Below are 19,154 nucleotides of genomic sequence, written 5' to 3'. Positions count from 1 at the left end.
AACTGCGTTGAACAGGCATGGGTCGCTGTCAAGTTGAGCGATCGCACACTGTACTTATGTGTGGTCGGGTGCGATGACCGATTGCGACATTGAACTTATCGAAACTCATTGTCGATCCGTTTTCACCATAATGGATTGTGCATCACCTATTGATGAGATTATTGTTCTGGGCTACTTTAATCTTGCCGGTGTTTCGCAGCTTTCTCTTTCCGGACCCTGCAGGTTCTGCTTTTCATTCTAGCCTTTCAATTAGCCTTCTCGACAGCTATAGCGCAGCGACGTTATCTCAAATCAATTCCGTGGTTAGCGAGAACAATCTTAGCCTAAACCTTTGTTTCGAAGGCGCTCATGATACGGCTCCATTGATCTCGTCGGCTCCTTTTCCACTCGTAAAGGAAGTTGCTCATCATCCTCCTTTGGTTATTACTGTTGAAAACAATCACATTCGGGATTTCGAAGTCATCTCCACTACGGTTTCTTACAATTTTCGGAAAGCCGATCATCGTAGCATTGCCGATATGCTGTCAAGCATTGATTGGGAAAACATACTTGATTCTGATAACGTCGAAACCGCTGCTCAAGCGGGTACGTCCCTAAGGCCTAAGAGCATTCACCAGATTGCATCGAACCTCCCTTGTTGGCAGACGAGCGAATTATTGAAAAAGCTGAAATCGATCAAAAGAGCCTTCCTCAACGCGGATGTCGCTGAAACGTCACTACGTTTATTTGTTTATTTGATTCTACATCAACAGACTGGGTTTAGTCCCAATGATGGATTGAGCAATACTAGGAAATACAATATAGTCTAGATAAACCAGCTGCATAGGTCGTGAAGTCCAACTTAATTCCTAATTCTAATGAAAAATACATCACGGAATCTCTGACGCAGCGTCTCGCGTGCCAAGTGAAAACCAAATAAGGAAGCAACACGATTGAAAACCCTTTGTAGCCCATTGATAGCACCATACGAACAATAGTTTGTACGACGAAAAGTTATCCTTAGCATTGCGTTGTTATGGAGTGCTCGTGGTTGAACTTTAGCGTCGATTTGTTGTAGAATAGAAGGACAATCGATTCTGCCCTGTAGAATGTCTGCCACAAACAGGGCCCTTGTCGTATCTCTTCGACTCCACAAAGGATCCAGGAGAATTAACTGGCACCGACTTTCGAAGCTTGGAAGGCGATGAGGATCCCTCCAAAGCAAACGTCGTAGGGCAAATCAGATGAATCGTCGTTGAATAGACTCTACTCTTTGTACACTGTTTTGGTAATTTGGATTCCATACAGGGCAGCAGTAGTCTATAACACCGACCGGACGAGGGAGAAGTAAAGCGACTTCAAACAGTAGCTGTCCGTGAAACTTTTAACTATCCTGAAAATGAAGCCGAGCGTTCTGGATGCCTTGTCGATCACGTACGAGATATGCTGGCTGTATGTGAGTTGACAATCTAAGATGACTCCTAGATCCTTAATGGTGATTCACACGATGTACGTCAACGCCTTCTAGGATATAACTGAATGTAATTGGATGTTTCTTCCGTGAGAACGTGATTACTGAACATTTTGTTGGATTTACAACCATGCGGTTCAGTTGGCACCAATTAGCAAAAGCGTTGAGTTAGAGTTGGAGAAGGTGGCAGTCAGCGATGGCTCGGATTCGGAGGTAGATTTTCATGTCGTCTGCGAACGACAGTCGTGGACCGTCGAGGACGAAGTTGACGTCGTTGAAATACACAAGAAAGGTGGCTACCTTGCGGAATACCCGAAGTGGCAGGGAACGAAGGAGATCGGCAGTCGTCGATTGCAATTTCCAACTGACGATCAGATAGATAGCATGCGAACCATCGTAGGAAACTGCCGTTTATACCGAGCCTACACGGAGAAAAAATACTACCCAAAATTTGAGTTCTATTTACTTAATATTGACTTCAGCCTCTCACTTGCACTCGTTTATTGTTGTCAAAAAAGGAACAAGATATTCGACCCAACGATATAGGTCAGCCCAATAAATTACTTTTAAGTAAAATGTATATTCTCAAATTTACGTGAATTAAACATAATTTTGAGTAGAATATACTTAAGAGTAGGTAAATTTTTTTGCTGGTGTTAAATGGAAACTACTATATGCGATATACTCAAATTTGGGTTATTGGGGTGAACCCCGGAATTGAGGGAAAAGTACTTAATTTTGGGTAGTTTTTCATCTCCGTGTATCCAGTTTGGCGATCGCTATAGGATGGTTCAACTTGTCGAAGACGGCTGATAGTTCAGTGTAGATGACATCTGTTTGCATATGGTCTCTGTTATACTCTCCGTAATGTACGAAGTGAGACACAGAAGGTTGGAAGTAGTCGACCGCCCTGCCATGAAACCATGCTGGTCTTCGCTCAAGTGCTGCTTGAGCGAGAGTCTAATGGTTCCATAACGACCAACTCGAACAGTTTAGATATGGCACACAACGATGTGATGCCGCGATAGTTGTCGATGTTTCTTTTGCATCCCTTCTTATGCACTGGAAACATCTCAGCTGATTTCCAGCAGGAAGAAAATACCCCACTGGAGAGGGACATTTCGAACAGAAGGCAGAGAGGAGCCACCAGGCTGTCAATGTGTTGCTTGAGAAAGACGGAAGGAACTCCGTCAGGTCCAGGCTTAAATGAAGACTTCAGTTGCGAAGCCGCCCTAGTTATCATAGCGAACCAAAAATTGACCAGACATTGGAACATTACTGGCTGCTGGAGAAACGTGCTCGTCAGGTAGGTTCTCATCCGAGAATACACTCGCAAACTTGGTTGAGAACAGACGGCAAATGACAAAACGTTAAGCTCAATTATCAGTTCAAGCGAGCCAGCCGTCGATGCTACTTGCATTATCTGCGAGAGATTCAAAGAAAATTCAAGTCGCACCCGAAGTCTTTCTGGAAGTACGAGAAGGAGCAGCGCAGAGAGTGCGGTCTATCTTCATCCATGATATTGAACGGCGAAGTCGCTTCCACTTCACAGGAGGTCTGCCGCTTGTTTTCCAAAAATGTTGCAAGTGTCTTCTCTGACAAAAGCTTAACCAACGAAGACGTGGCCCTAGCAGCAAGCAACGTTTCACTTGCCGGTCAAGCTATGGTTGGAATTGTTGTCGAATGTGCCGAAGTGATAACGACTACCGCACTAAAACTAAAGCCTTCTTTCAACCCTGGACCGGATGGTGTAACGGTGCAGTAGTAGGCAATGCCATTTCGATGTTTTGTAGTGAGGCAAAACAGACAGTTACCTTCGACTGTATGAGAGTCTAGAGAGTAAGAGAACGTAAAGCTCGGGTCTCTACTCGAGTAAAGTGTTGTAAAATAAACCGATCAGAAGTACTTTGACTAAAGATGACGTGTTTTTTTTTTATGTAGGATTACGTCTATCGGCAACATATTGCAATTTCAAAAAACCAAAATCAACCGCGTTACGAAAACTGGTCAGGTTTTGAACAGTTATAACTCTGTCCATAGCGGATGGATATTAATTCTAAACAAGCTAATCGACTGGAATGTCATCTACGAATCTGTTAAAATGAACATTTTATTAATTTTCAAAAGGACGCTATTGACAATTGCACGAATGTGCAACTGTTGCTATAATAATGAAAATTTTCACCCATTGACTGCGAAAAGCGATTTAAAGATTTAAAAATCGAATTCACTCTGGTCGCACCGAACGGTGTTTATTCAATCACTGCGTGTGGTGAGTGGTGGTGTCCAGTGGTCATCATCATCAGCAGCAGCAGCAGTGCTTTGCGTTGTACACACTTAGATTTTTTGCCGAGATGGGCACCACCGAGCAGCTCGGCATTTTATTTTGCTGGAAATTCAGCAAAAAATATGTTTGTTAGCTGAATCTCGGCAAGTTTATCACTGAGATCCAGCAAAATAATATGCCGACCTGCTCGGTGGTGCCCATCTCGGCGAAAAAATCTAAGTGTGTAGATTGTTCTCCAGTACACGACGAAAGGCGCAAGCAGCAAGCGCGAGCTGCAGCCCACTGAGCGGTCCATTCGCCGAAGAAGGAGGAAGAAGTTGCACCGCTACTGATCGGATTTCAGTTGCTCGTCCTGAGGCGCTGTGGGCCATATCTGCCAAGCGCATCACTGTTCCAAACAACATACATCTGCGTTGAACCCCTTATTACTCAACCATCACGACAAAACGGGCCTTTTCAGGACCGCCATAAATTTGTTAAAGAGTATTTTCTGAAGCACTTTTCGCGTTACCTTTCAAATAATAAACCAATCTACATTGATCGATTCTCTTCATCGACTCTCTGTTTCGTTAATAACTCGGCTCCAAAAACATGTTCAGCTGTTATTATCGTCTAATACGCTTAATAATAGTTTCTGTTAATAGATTATGTAGAAAAATTAACCCGAAATATGAATGAACGAAAGAGATAGTTGATGAAGAGAATCGATCAATGTAGATTGGTCTATTTGAAAAGTGACGCGAGACTTGTCAAGGTCATTAATCGGATCTCAGTTCCAACATCGGGGGTGCAATTTCAAAAACCAAAGTCGGTCGCGGCATGAAAGTGGTCTGATTTTGATCCAGAGATGATGGATTTTAATTCCTGGTACACCAATCGAAAGGTTTTTTTTTTCTTAAAATCTGTTAAAATTTAGACTATCAATTTTCAAAAGGTCTCTATTAAAAATGTAATGTAATGTGTAACTGTCGCTATGATAATTAAAATTATCACCGATTGCCGACCTCAAAACAGAACTCTCAAACTCAGGGCTGATAGCACCAAATATACCCAAAAATAGTGATTTTAGTGACTAAAATGAGTAAAAAAGGGACCATTAAGTGACTAAAATGAGTAAAAAAGTGACCATTAAGTGACTTTTATGGAACAAAAAGTGATTAAAAAAGAAGACCCAAGTAGAACTTATTGAGATCCAATTTAAAAATGTATAAGAAGGTTTTAAGCATTTTGTCATTATTAGTAGTATTTGTTCTTGTATGATCGGTATCTGTTGTAAACAGACATGAGTGATTGATTTTTACACTAGCCTGCTGCTGGCTACTCTTTCATTTTGTTCAATTTTCAAGATAAATCCTTTTTTCAGTAAACCTGTTCCAATTCATAATTGTTGCCCAAAATGTGTGTTACATTTTAAACATTATGCTATGAAAATTCATTATAATTATCGTTAATAAAAACAATCGCTATTGTATGGTTTTTTGCGTGTTTTATGATACAACAACCTATATAATCCGTCTTCATCTGCAGTAAAAAACACATCTAAATTTCAGCTGTTCGATGGAACACAACGTACCAAGAAGACTGGCAATTCTACTAGCTTTCATGCGCAACCATATAGTATTTCATTTGAACAAATATCCTCAAGCTTTGAGCGTTGAATGGCGAGACTGTGACCCTGGGTTGGTATTGTATACAAGCACTTATATGTTGTCAGTTTTCTTACAGGCAGGGCTGCACATCAGTCCCATATGAGTTTTTGTCAGCTTTGAGTTCGCAATACTATTCGTTATCTAATGGCATCTCCTAATGCATTACGCCTCTTATTAAATTTGACCGGTTCGTTTAGTGCACTATTGGTATTATTGTAATTGGTAACTGGAGCGATTATCCGGTAAAATCCATTTCCTTTCACAACTCTTCGGTATCTATTTTATGAAAAATATTGATTAAATCAAACGGAAAATTACCAATTACGGAAGCACAGCAAAATCTAACACATAGTCAGATGTTCCAAATTAAATCCCTAAAGCTTTCAGCATCCCATAGTGAACCACTTGTTTTAATTAACATTTTTCGCAAAAAAAAAATGTAAAATAAATGTCTATTTCTGGGTTGAATTTAATGTGATTCAACCTTATCTTATGCTTCTCGCTGAATAATTGAAGTTTTTGTTCGGAACTATTCCAGAGGACCCCGCTTCTTGCTCTACGGTTAGATACATTTGGTTAGCACCGTGTTGAGCGATCCATGCATCTCTATGTTTTGCGGACCTCGCATGTTGATCGATGGCCTGGAATCCTTTCGTAATCGAAAATGATTTTCTACAGATTTTGCTTAAAAAATTAAACAACTTTTAGAATCTGCCAGCATTTCGAAGAAGTCTAAACTTTTTTTTTAATCCTTTGGAATTTTTTTATAATTTCAATAATGTTCAAAGCATATAAAAAAGTTCCCTGAATCTCAAAGAATTCCAAAGAACAAAATATTTCAAGACCAAACTAACTAAAGAGAGGGTTATAGTTTTTCATTCAATATCGCAGAACATCAAGGAAGTTTGAGGAACTTGGCAGAGTATGTCAGAAGTTTATTGATTTTAAGGACGAAGGGGTAGGGGGTCTTGAATTATTAAAAAATGCTACGCTAGAAGAATGCTCCTTTAGAAAATGTGAGAATTCAGGAAAAGTTCATAGAACTTTAAATTATTTCCCAGAACTTCAGATAGTTTCCTTGCACATCAATTTTGTTTTTCGGATTGAAGTTCTAGTTCAATTAGTCCAAATACTTAATATAAGATCACCAAGCTTCTCCAAAGCTGCTAAAAATCAAAAGAAGCTCCCGAAGAATACGAAAAATCTCACAAGAATATCCCAGCATTTTAGAGAAGTTCTCAAAACGTCATAGTACCTTCAAGTACTTCAAAGGATTTTCCAGCATATACCAGGTTCAAAATAATGCACAATATATCTAGCATAAACCAAAATTTACAACACCGGTGTTGTGGTTTTTTTTATAGTTCTAAATAAACCGAAACCAGGATTTAGGACTACGTTGAAGAAGCCCGTAGAAATGATGGAATCGAAAACAACCAAAAATACACTAACGAAAAACCAAAAGCAACATTTCGAACGCTAGGCAATTTCCGGGACACTTGATAATGTGGGACGTTTTGCAGAACATTTGGTAATGCGGGACAGGAAGGCGAATCCGGGACGTCTTGTCACTTTAGCGTATTCCTTACGAGGCAAGGAAAAAGTGCGCCGAACACCTCAAGCCGATGCAATGCAAAAGCGCAGTTTTACGACCATTTCCGCCATTTGGAAAGCTACCGAAAAAGTAGTTTAGTTGGGTGAGAAATGCACAATAAAAAAACGCACTAGGTGGGGTTATGTTTTACACAGCAAAAAAAATGTAATATCGATCAACGTAATTCAAGCTGATATATGAAATAATGATGTAATAGCAAAACGCAGATACAATATTACATCAATGGATGTAATTTTGTTCGCAAAATCGATGTACATCGTACAATGTGATATTACACAACCGATGGATTGACCTGGTTGCAGCAGTTTCGATGTAATATTCAACAACTTTTTTTGCTGTGTATGAAATTTCTCTTGTCGTTGTTTTCACTACGAAATTTTATTTTATTAACTTACCTCGACTCACTAATGGCATACAATAATTACAACATCATTTATTCAATCACAAATCACAAATTTTAGCACTTGGACTCACAAATTACAGCATAGAAAATGCCAACCTGAGATCTGCCAACTTGCGAATAAAAGAAAGCGGACACCTCATTGTTGGGCGGTATGTCTGGGCGAATTTTTCGCCAGAAAGAGTAAGAATAACATTAATCTCACTCATCTTCATCTAAGAGAATCTTCATATGCTAGAACTCTTTACTCCTTGTGTGAATGTGAATCATTCGTATTAATTCACTCCACAGAAAATCCCCATAAAGCAAACCCCACACGCATCAATATATTGACGCAAAGGGGAATTATTGACAATAATATTGATGATGTGAATTCAGAAATATTGTCAATCTCGATATATTGACGTCAATATAGAATGTATTGACAATACGATTATTGTCAATAAAAGTAATCGTGTAGGGTCCACTTAACGATCTATCAACCTGTGCGCCATTGGCGTTGACGGCGACTCTGTAGCTCTTTACTCCTATGAGAAAATCCATAAGCAAACGTCAGACTGTGCGTGAAACATGGCGGACTTTGTACTATCCTTTCACTCCACCGAAAATTCCCATAAGAAACTGTCTAAATTTGCTGGAAGAGCAAATTTTTCGACGGTGCCGTCAACGCCAATATTTCGTAGACCCGAATAGAAGTGAACTTCAGTCAATATTTAACCTGTCAAAGCGAAAAAGAATTGACCGATATTCCTAAACAGAGCTGAGTGCTATACATAGGTGCACTGAAAATGATTTTATGGTTAAATAAACATTTTTTTTTCAAGAAAAATATTTTGCGTTCTTTATTGAGCGCCTCCTTCGCTTTAAAAAAAAAAGTGACTTTAGTGACTTTTTGACGAAAATAGAGACTTTGAAGTGACCACCTTAAAAAAAGTGACAAAGTCACTAAAAAGTGACCCGCTATCAGCCCTGCAAACTGCTTCCGAATTTCAACCTATCGAACTTTTTCACTGATAACGAGTTAAGAAATCTATTTAATATTTACTATACTTTTGCTGTAACATCAAAACTACCTTTCGTAATACTCCGTCAAATCTACGTTCGATTCTTGTATACAACCTCTTACTTTGGTTAAGCTAGACGTATTTTTTTAAGCTCTCGCTATCACCGGCTAAATACTAAATTATATCACTTCAGTCTTTCTGAAGAAGAATATCGCTAACATACTGTTACAACCGCTACAACATCTGTTCCGATTGTCCATCTCGTGTGGCATTTTTCCATCAAATTGGAAATTTGGGATAATGTTCCCTGTATATAAAAGGGTAGTAAACGAGATGTGGATAATTATCGTGGAATTACATCGTTGTGCACGATTTCGAAGCTATTCGAGTTAGTAACCATAGAGCCTCTGGCTTCATTTCCGGTCGATCTAATACCACGAATCTTCTGTGTCTGACATCGTACATCACGCAAAGTATGGTTCAAAGGTCCCAAACAGACGTCATCTAAACTGACTTGTCTGCTGCCTTCTATAAGATAAATCACGCCATCGCGATGGTCAAATTGGTAGACTCGGGGTGAACGGAAATCTCTTGAGATGGTTTCACTCATAATCTCATCGCCGATCGTCAGTTGGCGGTAACCTATGATGACTGCTAGTCCGATAATTTAACTACGGCAGGAATATCTCAAGGAAGTCATCTGGGATCGTTAATGTTCTTACTTCAATAACGTGAATTTAGTTATCGAAGGTCTACGACTATCGTATGCAGACGATCTCAAAATCTACTCACGGATCTGCTCGATACATGATTGTCAATTCCTCCAACGTCAGTTTGAAGCAGCTGGTGCCATTTGAACCGAATGACGGTGAATCCTACGAAGTGTTCAGTGATCACTTTTACTCGAAAGAAAGAACCAGTTATTTTCCACTAATGCTCTCCGGGACACCATATGGAACGTAAAAGATCTAGGTGTCATCCTGGACTCTCAACTTACATATAAGCAACACATCTCGTACGTCGTAGACAAGTCGTCAAGGACATTGGGCTTTATCTTCAGAACAGCTAAGAATTTCTCCGACAAGTCATTGCATTGCTCGCTGGGTACGTTCCATTCTAGAATATTGTTCTGTGATTTGGAGTCCAAACTACAACAATGGAGAGTCGAGTCCATTCAACGCCGCTTTCTGCGATACGCTTTGAGAATGCAATAAGCCAAATGATGTCTATATTAAGCAGGTTATCTTCCATTTAATTCCACTTAACTAATTTTGGTATCCATGACAGATCCGTATTTCGACTACAATGTGCAATCTTCATCAGTGTCATTCCTACTAAAGACTTATCAAAATCTAACCCCCTTAAGTACTCATCTAGGTATGAATGTCAAGATCACAGTTATAAAAATAAAACTACAATGTGTAGAATCAGAACCTACCTAAATAAAAAAAAAACAAAGATTTAAGTAAAGTAAAGGAGAAAAATCTATACAACCCTCTAATAAGGAAAATGTCTATAGTTTTTGTCTTCAATTACTTCAATTACGATATGGAACTTTGAAAACTGTGTCCAGATTTACTTTCAACCAGGCTTTAGCTTATTTGGAATCTTCTTTACAATCTTCTTTACAATTCACCATAAAATTTCTCATGCGGCCTCCCTTAGTTCAGTCGGTACAGGCGCAGCTACAAAGCAAGACCATGCTGGAGGTGGCTTGGTTCGATTCCCGGTCTGCCTTAGGAATTTAACGGGTTGGAAAATTTCTCGACTTCTTTGCATATAGTTTGATTGTACTTGCCACACATTTATACTAATGCAAAAATGGCACAGACATCGAAAGCCACGTGAATAACAACTTCAAAACTACCCATATTTGAGTAAAATCCATACGATGGGAAGCGTATGATCGGAGACGGATAGTAATTAGCAACAACCGACATGAACATTATCTGTTACCCATTCTCAAGAAGTGATGTCTCATTTTGGACCCTTTTCTAGAGTCTTATTTTGTACTTATGGTCGGATTAGGTTCTATAAGTACCGTTCGGGAAAAAATCATCTACCTCACAGTGACTGATTTCCAGCTCTTTCCTGTTCATTCCACACCACAACAGCTGGTTTGAATAGACAGGGAATCCCAATATTGAACGAAATTTCACCTTCTCGGTTAAAAGGAACACAAGAACCCAGTGAACTTTTTATTACAATCAAGATAAGATAGCCGCTTCATTTCTTGCCTGGTGTACGTGACGCTTTGGCAACACTTGTACTAGCTTGAACAAACGAATTTGGGAGCAAATATTGTTGCTCGACTCGGAAAATATTATAAACGCTTTGTTTTCAACGTGCAAATGTGTGTGAAAATGGTAATAATTAACGCTTCCTCTCAGTCAATCGCATTTACTAGCACGTCCGGAATGCAAAGACCCCATTTCAAGGATCCTAGTTGTTGCGGAATTGAATCCAATATGATACAATGTTTACCCTTATAATACGCATACAGTCTGATTTCGGAGGGGTACAAACGCACAGCAAATATGTATAACCAGATGTGATTATCGCTATTCAAATGTAATCGACGCGACACGCAAGGCACAATAACAACAAGTCCGTCGCAGAAGGGGGCTCGTGCTCGTGCTTTGATGGAAATGGCACCAACACAAAATAAGAGCACCACCCGAGAGCTGACTGTTGCAGAATTTTGCTGAGATAATACTTCTATTTTTACAAATCTTCCACTCGTTTGCCTGAAGTAAATGAAATTAATCCATAATCCAAAATAGAGCCAACTCATTGATATGCGATGAATTGCCTCATAATGTGGCTGTTATTCCTTTCCGTTTGCTACTATTTTTTGCTACCTCTTGATTCTTGAATGGAAGTAAGCCGCGCCACGTTAGTTCAGCACCTTGAAACAAAATGAATACCATTAGAGCTAGTCCGATGGTTATTAAATTACGTAGCAAAGGAAGCAACTACCTTGAGTACTGCTGCATGTACTGGTAACCGGGACCGGAAATGGACCACTTTTGTCTTCAAGGTTACCCGCACCTACTAACACCCAGATCGCAGAACATATATACCCACATAAACACCCGGAATCCAAATTACCTTATCTCCCCCAAGGATCGCGAAGCTGTCGCCATCATCTGCTTCCTCCATCATGGTGACGACGCCCTTGCTGCCTGCCGGAATTGTCACAACACACAAAGGTCTTTTTGCCACGGCGTTTACCTTGCCCTTTCCGAGGCGATCAATTGATCGCTAACGCACTGCACTGTGTTCCGTTTTCTTCCAGAAAGGAACTACTCTACTCCATCAACAAAGAAAAGGCCCTCGAAAGGTAAACAAACCAAGAGATCCGTCTTCTCCAGCCTCCCTCACAATCAAGTTTATTTTTTTCTTCTCCTCTTTAGTCGCTCATTCGCCACCGTCTTCGTACAGTCACCTTCAAAACGCGAGGAAGGCGAGAATGCGAACGTAAGCTAAAAAAAAAACAAGCACACGATTCCTTCAATCGAATTTTCAGCTACTTCCCGTCCAAGTTCCGCCTTCAGTCAACACGCACAAGGTCACCCACGGGCTAAAGCCACTTTTTGCACTATTTTCACCAGGTTTCTCGCACGAAAATACACGAAATTTAAAGTTTTCATACGCACGACACGGCCGACATCGCCCGCCGCGAGTAATAAGTGCCCTGAACAACAGACAACAGAGGAAGGAATGATAAGAATTTTTTCCACCGTCGCGAGCGAGTCTTGTTTTCTGTTTTTTATTTTCGATCCGTGTTGAGAGTGATCTTTTGTCCGAATGAGCTCGCATGCACGCAGAAAAGTGAAAGGGAAGCCCGATCACGTAGTACGAGATGTGAGACGATATGATACAGACTGGCAGTTGAATTGTAACGGAGTGTAACGCATATGTGCTAAAATTGTCCACACACTGAGGGGTCAAAATATTGGAATTATATTTATAGCGTCCATTACACATGTCAATATATTGACAATAAATTGACATACTGACAATATTATTGAAAAGGTGATATTGATGATGATGATTGATGACAAGTATTGACGAAAAGCTGATTTTCATTTCACTTTGTCAATACTCAGAATATATTGACAAAAAAAAACAGTCAATTCTATCAATATCATCAATATACGAATATTGACAACATCAATGGCAATACGTTTGAAGCCTTTTAACCTCAATGTATTAAAGTCAATATTACTTTCTTAATTTCCCCACACAAGAAACATGGATCAGCGGGTCAAAAGAGAAACGTCCTTACTGGACCTATGCACTGAAAAAGTTTTCATATAGTTTCCATTGGGAACGCACATGATATTTTTCCAATAACAAAATTAATGATTTTTATCTGAAATTCAAATAACGTTCATACGATCACATGAATTGTATATGACAAATCACATAAACTTCATTGGACACATAAGGTTCATGTGGTTTTGTGATGCGATTCCCAATTATGAGATCACATGAAAGTTAAGTGAAATTCTAATGGATATTTTCCATTGGAAATGTGATTTATTTTTTGAGTGTGGAAAATACTAACTACACACTGTATTCGGATAACCTGAGTCGGTAAAATTTTACCCGGTTTTTGTACTACTGAAAAAGTCGGTAAAATTTCAAATTACCATCACTCGTAAGAAAACAATAAAATCGACACATTATCATTGAACGGTTTTAAATAGGTCCGTACAATTTCGTAATAAATTTCAAAATTGTTGAATTGGTTGGTACTAGAAATACTCAGAGGAAGAGATGGGCGGAGAGAATGTTTTGAGCCAAATAAACTGTCAAAATCTGAGCCAATCGAACATTCCCATTAGAATTTTTCCGAGGATTTCTTATTCTTTCTAGAATAAATTTGAAAGTATTGCAATCGAACAGAAATTCAATCCCCTTTATGTTTTGTGTGCTTCTCAAATTCAACTAGGTTTTGGAACCAAAAACAATACAAAATGATCTTCGTTGGTTAATGAACGGCACCAAGAAATGTGCAAAATATTGCGATGCAATCAATTATTATTTTGCATGTAACTCGAATCAAAAATAAAAGTAATTTGAAATGCTAGCTTCTAGCAAGGGTTGCAAGATAATTAAGGAACAAATCCTTGCTGCCGTATTGTATTTTGTTTTCTCCGCCTATCACACCCTCTGAGCATTTCTAGTTGGTACTATCCTTTCACTCCACTGAAAGTTCTAATAAGAAACTGTCAATGTTTGTTAGAAGATATGATTTCTCGACGGTTCCGTCAACGCCAATATCAAATGTTGTAATTTTTTGACAGGACACAGAAAATACACAGGACAACATGATAACAAATTAATGGAATTGAATCAAATCGATTGTCGACTGCGTGGAATTACCACTCGTGTTGAATAACCCACGTTCATGGTATGCAGTTTCCCATACATAAACTATTATGCTGATGTTTTGGTAAACATTCCTAAAGGAAAAACTTGCATATATTATTGAATTTGCGTTACATGTGAAACACAGATAGTATTAATTTTATTTTAAAGTAAAAAAAACAAAATTACATGATTATGCTTGTGATTTTGTAGAAAATGAACATCGATATAGACGAAGCCTGGGTAGTGATTGGCGACTGTAAAATGAAACTTTTTTTATTTAGTTTGATATCCATTTTATATCACACACGAAGATTTAAACAAAATGCCAACACTGCATGCGTGAAGGTGCATTGTGAGTCAGTCGGTTTAAATGACGTACGTTCTCCCTCCTCTTGGGTGGGGGAAGAATTTTGAGAAAGTGAAATGAAAATCAGTTTTCAACAATACTCGTCATCAAACCATCGTCATCAATATTATCTTTCAATAATATTGTCAGTATGTCAATTTTTTGTCTGAGTAACAAACGCTTTAGTGTATTGTCATTAATGTTGTCAATATTTATATATTGATTATATTGTAAGGAAAATTGACAATACGATGTTTGTCAATATATTGACATATGTAATGGGCGCTTATAGAGATTAGTGATGTTTAATCTCGCGTTTAATGCACGTACACTAGCGGCATGGTGGGTATGTAGATGGTGATACCAACACGGCCAATACCAACACGGCCATACCAACTCAGCGACTGAGAATAATTGACTCAGATAATTTTCTTTTCATACGAAGATTACTCAGATTTGGAAGAAACTGCAATTAGCTTATGAGTCACTATGCAGTGTCTTCCAAATCTGAGTAAATTTCGTATGGAAAGAAGATTCTCTGAGTCAATTATTCTCAGTCGCTGAGTTGGTATGATTGGCCGTGAAAAATCAATACGAAACTAACGATTTCAAATTGGCTCACTACTTGACTAGCCTATTGGTCCCAAGCAAATCGACTAACGTACTCCATTCTAGTATAAATAAGCTATTTTACGTGACGTCTTTGTCGTGAACCGGGGGTAACGGCTTCACGAATCTGCCGGGTTGCTGCTCGTCAGCTGAAATGAGGGTCGGAATTCTCTTCGGCCCTCGCTGATGCATGCGGTCAATCGCACTGGCAAGAGCGGTCCGCTGCCGTTGTTCTGCTTCTGCTGCTGCTTCCATCCTTGCTGATACTGTTGTTGTTACTGCTGCTTGCTGCGTCATCACGAAAACGTGTCACAAGAATGAGCTTAGCGATCACAGGTACCTCGTATTTATACCCCATCTAATTTCGCCTCTATTTGCTAATCACCAATCAGGGAGCTTTCTAATTTCCCCTCTTTAGGCAGAATAGGTATTCTCCGCTTTCAGATAAGGTCGCATGGAATGCAAGGTAGAAGTTCTCAAAAAGGCTTATCGTGATAATAATTCATCATTAGCATTTATTTTTCTTTTCTTCTCTTTCTTCTTTTTTTTTTTTGTTTTTGTTTGTTTACACAACCAAGCTTTAAGTTGATGTGTTATTTAAAGATATTTAATTTGTTCTTGTTTATTCTAGTATATTCTACATCTCTCTCCTCCCCTACTCTTACTCATAAACATTATAAAGCAACATGTCATCAAACTTTTTTGGTTTACTATTCTCCGCTTTCAGATAAGGTCGCATGGAATGCAAGGTAGAAATTTTCAAAAAGGCTTATCGTGATATGACAGTTCCTGGCGGGCCACTCGAACGCGCTCGAGGCATTGTTATTGTTTACGACTGTTGTTTTTGTTTTGATTTTGGTCGTGGTATGTCAAAAAACATCAAAATAGGTAAACAGAAAAAAAACAGCTGACTTGAAACGTCTCGTAAAATACCTTATTCCAGCACTACACTGTTTGTTTTGATTCGCTATGAAAGTTTTACAGATAAAATAAGGGGTTAATGGATTTTCCTATGTTTCGAGGGGTGAATCGATTAGCTTGGGACCGAAGATAGTACCAGAATAAAAATAACCATAAAATTAACGACGTGTTCGGGGTATCATCCAAACCATTTGTGGGATAGTTTACCCATCCGGGATACAGTTGGTTTATGGTATTTGTTTATCATGGGAGCTGATCTAGAGTTAGCTCTATGGTGATACCACAGACAAACAGACATAACACTCACAATCACATTCATCGCAAATAATGTTTTAGTTGGGAATGTGCTTGCATTTGTCATGGTGGCGCCACTGAAGCATTGAGCAAGCCACCACATTTCTAACTTGTCAGGGATGCCAGTTCTTTTTCACGTCTAGTTAGTAGATGTCAGCTCTTGAAAATGATAAGTGGTCAAGGCATCCGCCTGGAGACACATACCACATCTGACGAATACAAAAAAAAAGTTGTTGAATATTACATCAAAACTGCTGCACATTAGTCATTCAGTTTCTACACAGTTTGTACACAGAATTCGAGAACAAATCATGTTGATGACTGTAATATTCTATCAACTTTTACCAGTTATTGATGTTTAATACTTCACCATGAATATCATTGATTATGTATCATGTTACATTGATACATCTACATTTAGAAAAGGCACTAATAAGGCATGCATAACCTTGTTTAAAAACTTGTTTCCAGCAAAAGAAAAAGCACAATTAACAAACAAAACAAATTCCTTAAAAAAAAAGTCTTAGCTTCTGTGAATTTTTACCTACGGATCCTAGTACGGATCCGTATTTCTGCAGAATTCAATCAATTCTATAGATCTACGAAAAATTTCGTAGAACCGACATCACTGACTTCCATCTGTTTTGTTTTTATGCAACACAGCTGACGCGTTGACAGAACAAGGGAAAAGCAACTAGTGAAAAACTTGCATGAACGAGGGATACTCCGGTTGCAAAACAATGCTTGGGAATGTGGATGATAGATGGTGCTAGTGCGCATGCAAAATACGCTTGACGATATTTTTTGAAGAATTTTCATCTAAGTGTTATGTCTGTTTGTCTGTGGTGATACCATCCCTAATAAAAATACCATAAACGAATGATAACCCAAATGATTGAACTATTCCACAAATTGTTTGGATGATACCCAGAGCACGTCGTTAAGCAAAATAACCATAACAATTTGATTAGGGATAGAGACCAGAAGGTCCCGAAGAAACATGCTTTATTATAGACACTATATTAAATGTTGAAATCTACACAAAAAAATAATCATTCCTAAAATTAAAAAATCCGTTGGTAGAATTAAAAGTTTGCGTTGGTTCTTTTTGGTAGAAATCGGTAAGCTTTCAATACGAAAATCAGCCAACCGTCAAATCAAAAGTAGCCTGCTCACTGCTTTTAAAAGTTGAAACTATCAAAATTAATTGTACTACTGTCAAATGAAAAGTTTGGCAGTGTTGGAAATAAAAACAGCTTCGTGTTATTTCAAAACAAACTTTTGGATTGAACATGAGATATTATTAAAACAATAAGTGCTATTTTGAATAGAAGAACACAATATTTTCAAATTGATAACGAAGATTTTTAACAAAATTACTTAATATTTTTAAGATATAATTAATTTTTAACAAAATTACTTTATATTCTAAACAATCTTTTGATTGTTTAGAGTATAATATGCTCAAATATTATTTATTTATTTATTTATTTTTATTCTGGTTTACAATATTAATTTAACGTTATGCAACGAAAGATATAAAAAGTACTCCTGCTGCTAGGAGGTCAACTTTTACATTGAAGGCAAAGGTTGCGTAGCGCTTCCGTAGGGCTTGAAGAAAAGATGCTGAATGGGAAGAATCACTCGAGTTGCTACTTCTGAGCTGGATGTCATATTCACAGCAGCCAGACTCGGAAAATTCGGCAAATGAGATTTCAGTGCAGCCAGTAAAAACATCGATGAAGGGGTATTTTTGACAGTTGTACAACTTTTGTTTTAAAACTATGCACTTTTAAAATCACGGGTCAAAAGTGAAAGAAAAACTTTCCATTTTAAAAACTGACTTTTATTTCGAATATTTTCATTGTTGAAACAAGGAATTCAGGGACACTTTCAAGTAAAAATGCATTATTTTTATTGATACAATTTTTGTTGTTTGTGTGTATGACATACACAATATTAAAAATTAATCAAAACTCACGCGCATTCTTCGTCATTGCAAATCAATTTTTGAACGAATTTCAATTTTGTCCTACCGGTCCTACACAGCAAAAAAAAATGTAATATCGATCAACGTAATTCAAGCTGATGTATGAAATAATGATGTAATAGCAAAAAGCAGCTACAATATTACATCAATGGATGTAATTTTGTTCGCAAAATCGATGTACATCGTGCAATGTGATATTACACAACCGATGGATTGACCTGGTTGCAGCAGTTTCGATGTAATATTCAACAACTTTTTTTGCTGTTTACCTCAACCTGTACAATAAGTGACTCTTAAGCAATAAAATCTTTTATTAATCTTTCATATCTCACTCAATGCGGTAACTCATAAATATTATTCATAATGCGGATATTTCGTTCTACTCCTCGTCAAAAGATTCCTCAATGACGTCGATCAAAATATCAACTAAAACGTTCAATATAGTTACGAATAGATCACTCCAAAATTCACGCTTGATTCGTCGGGTTTTAGATTTCAAACTTGCCAAATATTGACTAATACGCACTGCCAGTTGCTCGTTGTTTCTGATTACCTGCCCAGTAGCGTGAAATTCTTCCAAAACCTTCGCAATATCCCCACGCAAGTCATCCGGAATGTACTGCAGGGACCAATCAAGCATATGCCGACGAATGCGTTTCTCCAAACCTTCAGACAAGGTTCCACCATCGGCTCCATCTCCCAATTCACTGGCAACATCTTGGCGTAGGGATTCCGGCAAAGAAGCAACGATCGACTTTCCAATGACCTCTAAAGTTTCTCCCTGTAACGGTTCCTTTGCCGCGTCGTAAATAAATGCTACAAATTCAGTTGTTTGTCGACGGACTGCTTTGTCCACAGCGGTGTTTAAGTCCACAAAGGCTTCTGATCGTTCTGGTTCCGGGTAAGCGATTACAGCAGCCACAACTACCACCGTCATGAAGGCAATAACTGATTCATACTGCTTCATCGCTACTTAGACTTTGCTCGTGCACTCGTCAGCGATTGAAGGTAGTTGGAAAGGTTTATACTCGGGTTTATATAGTACTGTATCAGTTACAGTCAAATTGACAGACGATAACGACTGTACCTAACCTCCCCTTTTGAACTTTATGGATATTCCTTTCATTTTCCATCAGAATGAAAGAGATATCTATAATGCAACAAATGATTTACTATTGATGAAGAAAGTTTAAAATTCTACCCAAAA

The 19,154-nt window shown here is 38.4% G+C and overlaps 1 protein-coding gene across 1 annotated transcript in view; it reads right to left on the bottom strand.

The window, feature by feature from the left end:
* LOC135704762 (zinc finger FYVE domain-containing protein 1-like) overlaps positions 1-12,142 on the bottom strand; it is a 29,547-nt gene extending 17,405 nt beyond the window's left edge. Inside the window, exon 1 of the mRNA XM_065226262.1 lies at positions 11,517-12,142. Coding sequence (XP_065082334.1) covers positions 11,517-11,570 — 54 coding nt within the window. The 5' untranslated portion in view covers positions 11,571-12,142. The remainder of the gene's footprint in view (positions 1-11,516) is intronic.
* Between the last annotated feature and the right edge of the window lie 7,012 nt (positions 12,143-19,154).

The sequence above is a fragment of the Ochlerotatus camptorhynchus genome, unplaced genomic scaffold, assembly GCF_037179485.1.
Source record: "Ochlerotatus camptorhynchus isolate MF236.1 unplaced genomic scaffold, CSIRO-AGI_Acam_v1.1 ptg000247l, whole genome shotgun sequence".
NCBI lineage: Eukaryota > Metazoa > Arthropoda > Insecta > Diptera > Culicidae > Ochlerotatus > Ochlerotatus camptorhynchus.
This window is presented reverse-complemented; position numbering and strand designations above follow the sequence as displayed.